This window comes from Notamacropus eugenii, chromosome 4, assembly GCF_028372415.1.
Source record: "Notamacropus eugenii isolate mMacEug1 chromosome 4, mMacEug1.pri_v2, whole genome shotgun sequence".
Classification (NCBI taxonomy): Eukaryota; Metazoa; Chordata; class Mammalia; order Diprotodontia; family Macropodidae; genus Notamacropus; species Notamacropus eugenii.
The window spans coordinates 424,283,758-424,298,977 of record NC_092875.1 but is presented as its reverse complement, the minus strand read 5'-3'; the positions used below and the strand labels follow the sequence as shown (position 1 = coordinate 424,298,977).

Here is a 15,220-nt window from a genome sequence, read left to right as displayed (position 1 = left end):
GTGAGCGTTTATGCCTCAGAAATATGCCAGTGTTACAAATAAGAGCTTGACATAGCTTTTTGCTGATTGTCTGGACCTAAGAAAGTGATAGGGAAAATGTCAGTAGTGCTTTTTAACCTTGAAAATGTGTCATGGGTGAATTTTTTTTCTTGAGAATCAGTTGTTAACCCTTTACCAGCATACCTACTGGCTTCATGGGTAAGAAAAGTCCCCCTTCTTTCCCTTCCACCCCCACCCTAAGTCATTCGTAAGTTTCTGGTCTCTAGACTGTCTCAGTTTTCTCTGGATCTCTCTATGAAGAGGATATGTAATTGATCCTTTCTAGATAGGCCCAACACAAAGGTATTGATCCAACCTACAACACCCTGAGCCAAATACCTTATCCCAATCATCTGAGACTTTGAAGGCATGCCAGGTAGATGTTCCCTAAATCCACTTGTGTCCATACTCTCTATGAGAAGAGACTTCTTCCCTAATGGATTTACCACCTGTCATCTTATCAAGTTGATCAAGGAACTCTCCTAATTAATGCCCTAATTAATTGTTTGTTGATTGATTGATCTAATAGAAATACTTCTGAACTAAGTGGGATGGGGATTTGTGCTAGTCTCATGGGAATTCCATAGACAGAATTCAGCAGGTCTGAACGTTTCTTGAAACTATCAGTAAACCTTGGGCAAGTCATTTAACCCTGTTTGCCTCAGTTTCTTCATCTTATAAAATGAGCAGGAAAAGGAAATGACAAATCACTCCAGTATCTTTGCCAAGAAAACTTGCAAAGAGTTGGGCACAACTGAAATAATACAGCAACGAATAAGTTTCCTTACTTATGTTTACGTTTATTTCTTAATAGAATCAATTGCCTTCCCCAGTACCAGTGAGGTTTATGCCCTATCTCCACCATTTTTAATACAACTGGAAAAGGGTAGCAAATCTGGGAAACTGAAATCTCTTCTATTTTAAGTCCTTGAAGGGATCATTACCAGACACAAGGAAGCACACAGAGCATACTTTCAGATGCTGAATAAACTGAATTTAGCTCTAATGAACAGCTGCCAATCCACTTCCCTCCAATCCCACAGAATGCATGTAGACAAGCAAAGAGCAACAACGGAAAGTTATCTTCAGTGATGCAAAACCCCAAAGGCTGAATCCAGGAAAAAAACTGGTCCAAATGGAATCTTTCTAGTACTTTCCTTCTCCTTTAAACAGAGATGGGGCTAGGTTTCTATAACCAACATAAAAAGGTATCTAGGGCTGTTGTTTTTTATAGTCCCTTCAGCACAACAGTCCTAGATGAGAAAAGACACCTTCCTGTCTATCATGGTGGCAGACATGGGGCATGTCCCCTAACTGAAGCACCAATGACCCTAAGAATCCCTTTCTTTGGCTGCCATGGATCAATTGCAGGTGTCACAGCTCAAGTTCACTGGCAGTCCTAGGTACCAAAGCCAATGGCAGTTTGGCTGTATACATGGAACATTCCTAAGAAGTAATTTTGAATGTTAAGGGACAGTTTATTGCAAAAATTATTTTAGCAATCTTAGTATCAGGAAACAAGGACAAAGTCTCTACCCGGAGGGTAACATTTGTCTCCAGAACTGCAGTAGACACTTATTGAGGGCCTGCTTTATGCAAGGCTCTGTGCTAGGCCTTGTAGGGACACAAAAATGGGTAAAAAGGGTCTATGAAAGCCTTTCTTGAATCTCCCTAATTGTTAGCATTCTCTCCTGATTTCTCATATAGAGGAGTGGAGAAACAGAGAGCTAGAGACAGAGAGGTGTAATAAATTTATGTGGAGTGTATGTTTATATGCCTATTTGTATGTATAGTATGTGTATGTGTATACATACATGTACATGTGTATATGTAGATATGTGCATATATGTATCATAGTATATGTATGTGAATATGTGTAACTGTGTGCATGCATTGTGGCTATGTGTGTATAGTGTGTATATACATGTATATCTGTGTGTGTATGTATGTACATATACATACATATAAATAGAGATATTAATGAATATGCTGTAGCCCCCAGTAAAATATTGATTCCTTGAGGACAGAGGCTTTTTCTCTTTAACACCTAGCATGGTTCCTTGTACCTAGTGAGTGCTTAATAAGTACTTGCTGAATTGGATTAAATTGGACCTGGCTCTTCCCAGAAGTGGCAAGATAATATAAAGGCATAAGGAGAGTTGCAGGAGCTACTTTCGTTTCATCCCTTTCTGGTATGAATGAATATCCAAAATCCTCCCTGGTACCTAAGATGGAAAGGCATTTTCTTTTCTAAAGAAAGCATTCAGCAGCCTCTATGGTTAGACATGCCTTTTTTCTTCTCTGCCCCCAAAGCCGTTAGAGCCCAGGGGAGGAAAAATCCATTTTTCAAGAGTTTGTACAAGCTGAACATGGATTTTAGACACAAAGGCCAGTCAGAATGTTGGCTCCGCAGGAGTAGCTAGCCCATGAGCCCCTAAATAGGAGGCTACATTGAAATCCTTGCGGCACTACAAGTGAACATTTACCTTTATATTATTAAAAATCCCTCTACCTTTCATCTCTTTGATGAATGAAGCCCATTCAGTGATACTGAATGAACCTGGCCGGTTATCCTTTCCAGCTGTACATTAGACCACACATTCTGCAGTCTTATTAAATTCCATAAAACAGGTATGGCCGTGACTTCCTGGTCTGTGTTTTTAAAAGCCTGTTGCCAGCAGTAATGGATGTATTTTTTATCCCCTCCCAAAGAAACCTACAAGGTTGCCTATAGACCCCTTTTTGTTGGCAATTTTATTCTGCTCTTTCAGAGATATCAGTTTTTATACACTGTGGCCAATGCTGATGCCTCTGGGATCCTGTAGGTCATACACATCAACAGGGAGAAAAGATTCTTCCCCAAGATCATTCCATCCTTTTTCAATTAATCATTGTGTCAGAGGCAGCAAAAGTAAGCTCACAAATGACAGCATTGGGGTCAATAAGAGCTTTTCCATTCTTATTTATTGAATTAGACAACAGTGTTGTAGGTTGGCAGGTGTTTCAAGGTGATGGTAGTCAAATCTTCCAGATCCAACTACTTTGAGAAGTAGAAAGTTCTACAGAAGCTTTTTAAACCAGAGTGCCACAACTCCTTAAATATGTGTTTCATTACAGAAGGACAAAGCTATAAGTAGTTTGGGGGAAGTGGGGCTTTGTCCCAGGGGCAGTAAAATTTCGAGAGCACTAACAGCATTTGCATTCCCTCTAGTTAGCAAGAATAATTAGTCAAAACAGCAAAGTTACCAGATGGCATACTTCCTCCCACACCATAGCTACAAAATCAGGCTAGTGTCTTGTCACCTAGCTCCAGCCGAGCTCAGTGCACACTACCTCCTCTCCCCACCCCCCAACCATGGCAACCTTCCCAACAGCAACCCTAGGTCACCACTCATAGAGTTAATGCCTCTCTTTGTCCCTCTGTCTCAGTCTATTTCTGTCTCTGCCTAACTCTTTTTCTGTGTCTCTGTCTGTCTTTTTATCGGTCTCTGTGTGTCTGTATGTCTGTCTCTATCACACACACACACACACACACACACACACACACACAGAAACTTAACTAAATGTATAATATGGACATTATGTAAGACTTCCTTAGCTTAATTATATCAATATGTTCCTATAGCCTTCCTATGTAGCTGATGCTTTCCAAATTATGGTCAATAGTTCTTTAGGTCCTGGATTGTATATATTAGGGGCTTGACTCCAGTAGGCATTACCCAGGCAAGGTAAAAGAAAAGGAAGCTGCCTCTTCTTTTGGTTAGGAGAAAGAACGATAACATGGAGAAGTTCTGAAAGTGAGGAAACCCTTGCTATGGAAAGATAAGATAAAACAAAAATAAACAAAGAAAGGGCATTTAGGAGATTTGATCAGATACTGAAAGGGAACCTGGACAGGAAAACTTAAGAAGTCCATCAAACTAAATGACTTGAGTTTTTTTTATTTTTTTATATTTATTCATTTTGAACTTATATACAAAAAGAAAAGAAAGAACATATCCAAGCACAAAGCACAACATAAAAGGATTCAATATAAAACTATGAATATCCGTTTCACAGTTTACTATTTTTTTGAAAAATCTTGTAATCAATACTATAGACTGTTTTCAAAGCTATCCTGCTTTTCTGTACTTCCTTCTAAACCTTTTTTTTTGTTCTCTGCTGTACACTTTTTTTCCCTTCCCTCCCCACCTCTCTCTAGAGAAGGCTACCATTACATACTAATATACTAATGTATATATATGTATGTATATATGCATGTAAAACCATACTATCCACACTTCTATTAGTTCTTTCTCTAAATAATATCTTCCTTCATAGGTCCTTTGTTGTTGATTTGAATATGTTTAATAGTCAAAATGACAGTTGTTCAAAGTTGTTCTAAATTACTTGTTACGTGGAAAAGTAAGCTCTCTGTTTTATTCTTCATCTGCTTCTGTGTAGGTATGCTCCACTTGGCATCCTCTTCTTGATTGCCGGAAAAATTGTTGAGATGGAGGACATGGGAGTGATTGGTGGGCAGCTGGCCATGTACACCATCACCGTCATCATCGGCTTGCTCATTCATGCAGTTATCGTCCTCCCGCTTCTCTACTTCTTGGTAACTCGAAAAAATCCTTGGGTTTTTATTGGAGGCTTACTGCAGGCACTCATCACAGCTGTGGGGACATCCTCCAGGTACCTAAACCTTCCCTGGGGTTATTCCTATTCTAAATGAGGATCCAAGAAGCGGTGTTGGTGTGTTTGGTCCTGGAAAGTTCACTGGCCTAGGCGATCAGAGATGATCTCAATAATCCTATGACTTGGTGCAGGTTATTTAATTCAACCAAGTTTCGCTTTTCTCACCTGTAAAACAGAGATCATTGTGGGATCTGATGAGATAATATTTGTGAAAGCCCTTAGAAAAAACAAAGCCTTGTACAGATGTGAGGCATTGTTATGATATAATTTTATCTTATTTTTATTAGCCTCTTTTGTTTTTTATACCTTCGTTTTCAAATGTCCCCTCCCCCATAAACTATCACTTCTTAAAAAGAAAGAGAAGTTATTTTCGTGGGGAAAAAAGCCTGACAGCATATGCAGTATTCCACAGCTATAGACTCCCTACCCCCACGCCATGCCTGCACTTTTTCTCAACTTTTCCCTGGAGTCAACTATGATTATTATAATTGCACAGAATTCAGTTTCACTGAGTGTTATCATTTTTAAAATTCATCATACATTTAATTTTAATAGTATTTTTTCCAATTATATGTAAAGAAAAATTTCAACATTTGCCTTTATATGATTTTAAGTTCCAAACTTTTTTCTCCCTCCCTTCTTCCCCAAGATGGCAAACAATCTGATATGTTATATATGTACTAAATATGTAAACATGTAATAAATATGAGAACATATGAATAAATATAATATAAATTACATATAATATAATGATTATAAATATATCAAATTAGTCATGTTGTGAAAGAAGAATCAGAACAAAAGGGAAAAACTAAAACACAAAATGTAAAAATATCATGTTTCAATCTTTATTCAGATACCACAGTTCTTTCTCTGGATGTGGATAGTATTTTCCATTGCTGAGAAGAGCCAAGTCTATCCCAGCTGGTCATCGCACAGTGTTTGCATTTTATTTTAAGAAATGGCCAGTAGCTTGATGTGGCAAGAAGTTTTTTAAAAAAATTTAATTTTCAGAAATATGTGTTGATGAAGTTGTTCCTATGATAACACAATTCCCATTTGGACTTAGTTGGGTGCCAAGAGTCTGTCTTCTTTGGCCTGGAGGAAGGATGAGCTGCCTTCTCCTACCTTCTGTTCTCCGTATCTTCCATCTTTGCATGTTAAGGGAGAATAGTTATGGTACCCTCCCCAAAGGGACCCCTTGCAGAGAGTCATTTGCAGCCTAGCTGATGGAAGGGACATGCACGTAAAGATCCCTGAGCTGCCATTTTACTGATGACAGGGAACACCTAGTCCTCTACGTAAAAGGAGACAACAGAACTGATCGCTTTGTTACTAGCAAGTTAGTGTCTAGCAGAGGAATCCTCTGTCATAGTACCATAAGTGCCATATCCCTAATAATGCACATTTCTGGTCTTAACCCTGGTTAACTGTCTTTCAGTTCTGCTACCCTTCCCATCACTTTTAAGTGCCTGGAAGAGAACAACGGCGTGGACAAACGTGTGACCAGATTTGTTCTACCAGTGGGTGCCACCATCAACATGGATGGGACTGCTCTGTATGAGGCCCTGGCTGCTATATTCATTGCTCAAGTCAATAACTTTGAACTGAACTTTGGACAGATTATTACCATCAGGTAAATGTGGGTGTGTATACATACATTTCTATATAGATATATATGTATATATGTGTGTATACCTATATAAATGTGTGTGTATTTGGGCAGTATTTTCCTTAAGAATGACTTTAAAAGATGGGAAAAAGACCTAAGTTTGGGGGAATTAAAGGAGGAAAGGGAGAAATAGTAGATGTCATAAGAAAAACAAAACTTATTTACCAGTTAAATTTTTTAACAGTTTTTGTTATCGTTGGTATGTCACTTTAGTTGTATCTGACTCTTTGTGACCCCATTTGGGGTTTTCCTGGCAGAGATGCTGAAGTGGTTTGCCATTTTCTTTTCCAGCTCTTTTTTCAGATGAGAAAACTGAGGTAAACAGGGTTAAGTGACATGCCCAGGGTCACACAGCTAGTAAGTCTCTGACGTCACATTTGAACTCAGGTACTCCTGACTCCAGGGCCAGCTCTTTGTCTCCTGGGCCATCTACTTTTTTGTTGTTCTGAACTTTTCTAACTCCAACAAAAATGAACATCGCTATATGTAGATAACAGAAAAGAGGATTCTATATCAAATGTGTAAATAAATATTACATTTAATATGTTAATTTCAAAAGTTGTTCTGCTTAGGAACTAGGTGGCACAGTGGACAAAGACCGCTGGACCTGGAGTCAGGAAGACTTGAATTGAAACCCAGCCTCAGACATTTACTAACTATGTGACCCTGGGCAAGTCACTTGCCTCAACTTTCTCAACTGTAAATGGGGATAATAATAATACCTACTTTCAAGGGTTGTTATAAGGCTCAAATGAGATAATTTGTAAATCGCTTAGCCCATTGCCTGGAACACAGTAAGTAGGTGCTTAATAAATGTTCATCTTCTTTCACTTTGTGTTGTGATCTCGTCTGTGTGTTTTAAAAAATGTTCCAGTAGGATTCTTTTGCTAGCTTCACAATCACTAGTACCCCTCCCATCACTGGTCCTCCACCATCCTTCACCCAAATAAGTAAATAAATAAATTTGTTTAAACCTTCCCTTATTCCAAATGTGCATAGGTAAGCAAAACCAATTCTTTCGTTAACTATAGCCAAAAATATCTGTCTCATTCTACATCTTGAGTATATCACCTCTCTTTCAGGAGGTGAGTAACATGCTCTATCATAGGTTCTCTAGAGTAGTGGCAGTTTATTGCCTTGATCAGAATTCTTAAGTCTTTCAAAGACTTTTTCCCTTATAATATTGTAGTCATCATATTTTCTCTTGGTTCTTCATTATGCATTAGTTCATAACAAATCTTCCCAAATTTCTCTAAATCCATCCTTTTCATCATTTTATGAAACAGTAAGATTCTATTACATTCATAATTTTCAACTCTTCCTCAATCTGTGAACAAGCTATTTTGTTTCCAGTTTTTTGCTCCAGCAAAAAAGTTGCTATGAATGTTTGGCTATTTTTATATCTGAATCTTTTCCCTCTTTCTTTTATCTGTTTGGGATATAAGCCTCATAGTGTTATTTCTAGGTTAAAAGGTAATTCCATTTTGCTTCCTTTGCTGTATGGTTTCAAATTGTTTTCCAGAGTGACCAGACCAATTTGTAACTCCACTACTAGTACATTACCATGTCTTTCCTCCCACATGCCTCTGATCATTGTCACTTTTCATTTTTATCATCTTTCCCAATCTACAATGGCTGTGAGGTAAAACTTCATATGTTTTATTTAATTTTCATTTCCTTTATTATAAGTAACCTGGAGCAGTTTTTCTTCTTTAATCCCCTTTTTCTAGAAGAGGACCTTGTATTTTAAGATTTTGCTTTGGAAAAAAATTATACAAAATGAAAGGGATATCATTTCAATAGCACTATGAATAGATTAAATTCAACACATTAATGAGATCAAGTAATATTCATAAATTAAGGAAACTCAAAGATAAATCTGGCCAAATGAAGACCTTCAATGACTAATTCGAAATAACATACTGTATTAATAGGCACAATAAACAGTGTTGCTAATTGTGGTGAATGCCATTAATGGGTACAGGACATCTTTAAATTTAATAGGTTGTGCAACGCTTGATTAGGGATTAACATTTAGTTTTCTAAATTAAACAAAAGGCCCCCAACTCTCTCCCCCAAAACATTTGTAACCAATTAAATTGTGAATGGTTTACCAAAAACAAAAAGAGGGGGAGATTCTTTAAAAATTAAATTTCAAAAAATATGTCAGCATTTAAAAATCTAGCTATGGTTATCATGCAAGACATTATATAACCAAAACCAACTCAATTTTATAATAAAGACAGCTGGCCTTCAAAATGAACTCTACCCTCATATTTTTTTTTTCCAAAAAAGCAAACATGATGAATTAGTCCAGCTGTTTACTTGTATTATACAAAAGCAACATGATGCAGTATGAAAATAAGAAACTGTCTACAAATCTCCAACTGTAATGAATCACAATGTGCAGTACATACAGGAATCATACAGAACAACAAACTCTTGTACAAAACAAAAATATTTTAATACCTTTAAAATCTAAAATTTTTTACATTGAAATTATTCATGAAAAAAAGATTCTCCATTGGAATTCAGACCTCAATTAATCAAGCATCAGGGAAGCTACATGACAGCTATTTACAAAGAGATATTTCTCTTCCCCAGTCACTATTCTATAACATCTCTCATTCTTTCCCTCTCTTTTTCTTCCCAATTTCAACTTTTCTTCAAATCGTGAGAAATGAATCTGTTGAGCAACTGAAATCTGTTGATATGATGTTATATGAACCATCACATTTTGTCATTGGCCATCAGTGATTATTAAACCAGTTGGTAATTGATTAGTAAAAGTTCACTCAGGTCTGTCTGTGCTTGTTTGGGGCAGTTTTTCATGTGTTTGTTGATAGCTTGGATTAGAAGCAGTCTATCAGGAAGAACTAAGTTCGAATCCAGAGTCAGACATTTACTAGTTGTGTGACCTTGGACGAGTCACTTAACTTCTGTTTGCCTGAATTTCCTCATCTGTAAAATGGGGATAGCAATAGCACCTACCTCCCAGTGTTGTTGTAAGGATTAAATGAGAGAATATTTATAAAACATGTAGCCACTGGGCTATGCCTGGTACATAGTAGGTACTTTAATAAATGCTTATTTCCTTCCTTCCCTTGAGAGTTGCCTGTTCGTATACCTTTGGCCATTTATCCATTGGGGAGGGTTGTTGATAATCAGACATTATCAGAACTGAATTGGCTCATTCCTCAAAGTTATTCCTGAGACAAGTAGTAGACTAGAGTATCTCACTTAATTTATTTTTTTTCATCCAGACCTATGATTTTCATCCAGGTAAGGAACCTCCAGGGAAGAAACTTCCTAGATAAATTCAGGGGGGGCTAGATCCCTGAGAAGTTAGATGCTTTGTCCACGGGCTCATATGTCAGAGATGGGACTTGAACCCATCTTCCAGATTCCAAATGAACTCCTTTCTATTAGTCTATGAAAACTGGCATGTATATACTCTGGTACCAACTTGAAATCAAAAAGCTCTGTGTGGTTGTGAGAACCTCATCTCTGTTTGCATCACTCCTGTGTATGAGACAGGATAGCTAGCACCTAATCAAAGTGTCTGGTTTACATTTTCCTGGAACAGTCCTAACACTCCTGCTCCATGCTACAAAAGTCCTAAGTTAGTCATATTGGCGTGGGCAATGTTTTTCAGTGTTTACTGTGCACTGGGATGAATTCTTTCCAAACATTGACACATTTTTCTCTCTACTTGGTGCCTCATTTAACAGCATCACAGCCACAGCTGCCAGCATTGGAGCTGCCGGGATCCCTCAGGCAGGGCTGGTCACTATGGTCATTGTATTGACTTCTGTCGGGCTCCCCACAGACGACATCACCCTCATCATTGCTGTGGACTGGTTCTTGTGAGTATGAACCAAGAGCATTCAAGCATCTCACCTACCACCAGGATGCTCTCCTGGGTTTCCAGAGCCCCAGACAGCAAGCAACACAACCAAATGGAGAAAGGCAATCCTACCAAGGATTACATGGCACTAGTTCTCTGCTGCCCAGCCCATATCTAGAGATCAAAAACTTCATTCATGAAGTCATGAGATGCCATAGATCTTTATTTCCTTATCAGTCTGTACAACATGGGTGTTTCTTATACCTTTCACTTAGAAAAGCAGTTTGGTGACCAGGAAACTGTTCTGTATGTCAGACTAAAATGTAGATCAGCACAAACATTGTCATATGATTCAACATCTCAGATCAGCAACTAAGCCACAAAAAACATGAATTTTCACACTTCGACTGGGGCATCATTCCACCTTTTGTTTCCCTTTTCAGTGGCATAATGTGGTACACAGATGGTTTACATTTGAATTGAACAAGGAAATGGGCAGAAGCACAGTCAGTTTGGAAGATGGATAACAGTTCTAGGAGTGGAGGCATTAACTAGCTATGTTTGTCCCCAGGTCCCATTCCAGAGATAGAACTGTACCTCCCCATGCCCTCACATCCCTACTTCCCAGGTCCATGTTTCCTCCTTTTCTCCTCTCCAGTTGAATTTTTCTTCTTCATTCCTTCTACTACTATTTCTGTACCATTTTGTAAACTGTGCTAAGGGTGTGGCACTTAGTACAGTGAGGGTCTGACTCATATAGGTGCTTAATAAAGGCCTATTGGTTGATTCAGTCCACCACAGTTATGTGACTGATCTAGATTATTGAAGACAACTTTATACATGAATGATTTGAAAGCATGAGAGTAGCTGACATTAACCCAAGTGTTATCAGGAGAGGGAGAAACAAAGATAAAGACAGACAGACACAAGACAGAGATGGGGGGAGGGAAGGAAGAAGAAAGAGAAAGAGAAAGATTATAGCACTAAAGAAGAAATGAATTGCTATAGAGAGCAAATGGAGTTTTTAAGGAAACATTTTATAAATAATTTCACAGTATAAAAGAAAGAGAGTCATAAAGAAGGGAAAATAAGGAGGAATATTAAGGCAGAAGGAAGCCTCTAAGAAAAGAAAGGAAAGAGAATCCCCAAAACAACTTCAGTCATTAAATAGCTTCTGGTCAATTAGGAGTAATCTGAGGGTAACAGCTACAATTAGAAATCCTTTACTTTCTCTTGTGTAATTGATGAGTCACCAGATTTTAAAGCTAAGTTTAGAGGGGTAGCATGAAAAAATTAACCAGCTTTCTGAACAAGTTGGGAATCACAGTGAAATTCATTCATTATCATTCATTCATTCACTAACCAAAAATTTATTTACTGCCTATATGTTAAGCACTGCTCTAGGTACAGAGGGGAATAAGCCTGCCCTGCAGTTTATTTGTGGTTGATCATAGATACACTGTGTTGCATAAGTACATTAGAATGTCAAAGTGGTATGAGAGGACCAACTAGAGGAATGGTGAAAGGCTTCATAGAGGAGGTGGCATTTGAGCTGTCCTGCAAGGAAAGGTAGAAAGGGGAAGTGAGGAATTTAAGTATGGGGAGAAGTGTGAATGAGGGGTGGGGAGAGATCAAAAGGAGAAAAACTCTCTGTGACCAAAGGCAAAGAGAACATGCATTGGCAACCCTAAGGTGTTTTCAGGAAGAGAGGAGAAAAGTTGAAGGAGCTGATGTCAGATGCTATCAGTCTTCCCAGTTCACCTATTTTATGGTTGTTCAGTCATTTTCAGTTGTATCTGACATTTCATGACCCTATTTGGGCAAAGATACTGGAGTGTACCTTCTCTAGCTCATTTTATAGATGAGGAAACTGAGGCAAACAGGATTAAGTGACTTGCCCAGGGTCGCATAGGTAGTAAGTGTGTGAGGTTGGATTTGAACTCATGAAGATGAATCTTCCTCTTTCCAAGGCCATTGTTCTATCCTCTGCACTACCTAACTGCTATGCTGGGTCATAAATTTAGGACAGTCAGAGCTATTCAACAGACTTTTGAATTATGTGCCAACTATGTATAAGGCAAATGCTAGGCACTGAGGACACTGGATGTAAACAAAACAGAACCCGCCCACGTGCTTGATTTTATAACTCTCTCCTGCATTGCTCAATAGCCTTGGCCAAGAGTGGAGAAATCAAATGGTGGGGGCTGAGCAGGTTGGATACAGCAGGTGAAAGTTAAGGGTTGGGCAAGAGATTCCAGAAAAGTTCCTGGTCTAAAAAAAAGTGGGCACATTGGCAGTGCAATTGATTTCCTTTCTTTATTCATCCCCCAGGGATCGTCTTCGTACAACCACTAATGTTCTGGGAGACTCTCTCGGTGCAGGGATTGTTGAGCACTTATCACGACATGAGTTGAAGAACCAAGATGCAGAAATGGGTAATTCTGTGATCGAAGAGAATGAAATGAAGAAACCCTATCAGCTCATCTCCCAGGAAAATGAGACCGAAAAACCCATTGACAGTGAAACCAAGATGTAGGTCAGCACCATGAAATGTAACTTTTCCATCCAGTTGCATCTCATTTCCAGAAATCCCTTATCTTGCTCTCTCCTCCTGATTGGATAGCATTGACAAATGATCAACAAAATTTTGATGGGGCCAAAACATATGATTGTCATTCTGTTTCTGAAAAGGAAAAAATGAACAGTTATCTACTGGTCTTGCCTAGGTATGTGCAAAAAGAAAACAGAAAGATCGTTGACCAAGTCAACAAAAAAATGCAAGTGTATATGACACACACAACCCTGTAAATGTGATCTTGTTTTTTTTTTTTATAAGCTGGAAAGTCAAAATTAGGTAGAAGAGGCTGGAAATATCTATATTTTTTCTTAACTCCTATTTCAAAATTTCTGGATCCATAGAACACAATCCAGTTTAGGTCTGCAAATATAGCTTAGCTTGATGTAACTGCAACCAGATAAAAGATGGGCAGTCAGAATCTCTCTTTATCTGACTTGCGACTTCCTGTCTCATCTCACTAATAACAGAACCGACATCCAAGTGCATAGAAAAGGCCAGCTCCAGGGCTGATGGTCATGACATGTCTACCATGTTTGTGTCCCTTCTTGGGATCTTGCAATAAAAGACATTTCTTTGAGGGCAAGATTTGCAGGGAGGATATTTCTAAGACAGAAATGGCAGGGTGGTTCCCCAGTGCTAGATCAGAAGCCATCTTTTGCAAATTGGCAGCTGTGCCAAGTGAGAGATCATTCCAGGAGTGAACTTTCACCAAATGTCCTGTCCATGCTTTGGTAAGGGAAAGGAGAGAAGCGAAAGATTGACCTGCACTTTCTTTTCCTCCCAATAGGGGAAATTTTGGGGGGGAGGGGTGGGGGGAGAATTGTTACCTACTATATCTACTAAGAAGAGTAATTTAGAAAATAAAACTGAAACTAATGGAGTGCTCAAGCTTTTACTGGCACTAGGAAAAACATGAAGAGCAAGATAGTGAATAGATGGCATATGTTTCAGAAATATAAAAAAGAATTTTAAAGAGAGACATTATGGGTCTCCAATGGGGAATATAAATGAAAAGAATGAAAGGGGGGGAGATTTTAAACCTCTTTTCTGTGATATGTTTTCTGTTCAGTCCAAAATCATTTCCCAAGGAAACCTGAAGATCAAAATATCAATATTAAATATTTTCATTTCTCATGCGTTTTGAAGGAGTCAAAATGGAAGAAGTTTATAGTGCAGTTAGAGATGGGGAGGAGGTTGAAAGGTGAGTGAGGGCCTCTCATGTTGAACTGTCTTTGTGATCCAATATTCACTGAATAAGGAAATGAGACATTTCTTTGAGTTAGAATTTCACTCATCAAATTATTCACAATATTTGGCTACAATTTGTTCCCAGGAGAAACGACAAATGATTGGTGAGGTGTTATTCATTGGACTTAGGGAGGGAGCATTAGTTTAAAACACAGCAACTCCTCAGTTTTGAGTCAAAGAGATAGGTATAATTCCCCCCCCCCTTAGGAATATCCAGTGAAAGTGATCATCTGGGAGCTGTCAGACAATGCAAGCTGTGCTTGAGTCTATAACTGAAAGCAGCAAAGGATGGATTTGCTTTTGCGAAGAGGTTGAATATCTAGACGCACACATCCTCTGATATGTAATTAGAACTATTTTTATAGAAATTCAGTGCATTGTGTGCATATAAAAAGTTAATGTTAGTCTATATGGAGTAACATTTAATGTTTATTGTGGTTCTATTTGGAAAAGGCACTGCAAAGACTTCATGAAAGTGGCTGTCTTTCTATGACATCTTTGGAGAAAAAATGGATTGTGGCGCAACAAGTATCTTGGGATTTTTGGGTTTTTATACTAACTGTTTCTTAAGGAAATCAGGTCCTCTAGGATAATCCCTTTCTACCCCTTATTGGCTTTGCAGGTAGATACATCCAGTGTGGACTGAAAAACATTACTTTGTAGATGTATTTTCAATAAAAAAAATAGTTTTACATTAGCTCACCTGTGCAGTGTGGTATTTTTCTTTAATAAGTAGTATTGATAATAACTGGAAATAAGTCCTATGGTGGAGTGAAAGGCTCCTATTTGGAATGGTACTGGTAGGCTGGGTAAGGCTAACTGAGAGAAAGGAGGGACTCTTGGAAGAGATAGAATAATAAAGTAGCATTCTTTTCAACAGTGGTGTTCAGCTCAAATAGAAAAGCGGGGGAACTAGACCATGCATAAGGATTCCATTGGGCTGTAGATTGAATTAGAAAACCACATATTAACATTATCTATGTTCTATTGTATTTTTATTTATTTTTTTAGATATTTCCCAATTTCATTTTAATTCAGTTACATGTTTGATACCTTTATTTCACTATTCACTATTTCACATGGACATTGTCCATGTCCATGAGTCATATTTCTCTGATGCACCCAATTAATCCCAAATGGAAAGAGTTACCTATGA

At 38.2% G+C, this 15,220-nt stretch overlaps 1 protein-coding gene across 4 annotated transcripts in view; it reads left to right on the top strand.

Annotated features, from left to right (window-relative positions):
* SLC1A3 (solute carrier family 1 member 3) overlaps positions 1-14,761 on the top strand; it is a 108,782-nt gene extending 94,021 nt beyond the window's left edge. For all 4 annotated transcript variants that reach the window (XM_072605798.1, XM_072605799.1, XM_072605800.1 and 1 more), the window contains 4 exons: positions 4,483-4,716; positions 6,161-6,355; positions 10,123-10,257; positions 12,570-14,761. In XM_072605798.1, the coding sequence (XP_072461899.1) occupies positions 4,483-4,716; positions 6,161-6,355; positions 10,123-10,257; positions 12,570-12,774 (769 nt within the window). In that variant the 3' untranslated portion in view covers positions 12,775-14,761. The remainder of the gene's footprint in view (positions 1-4,482; positions 4,717-6,160; positions 6,356-10,122; positions 10,258-12,569) is intronic.
* The last annotated feature ends 459 nt before the right edge of the window (positions 14,762-15,220 follow it).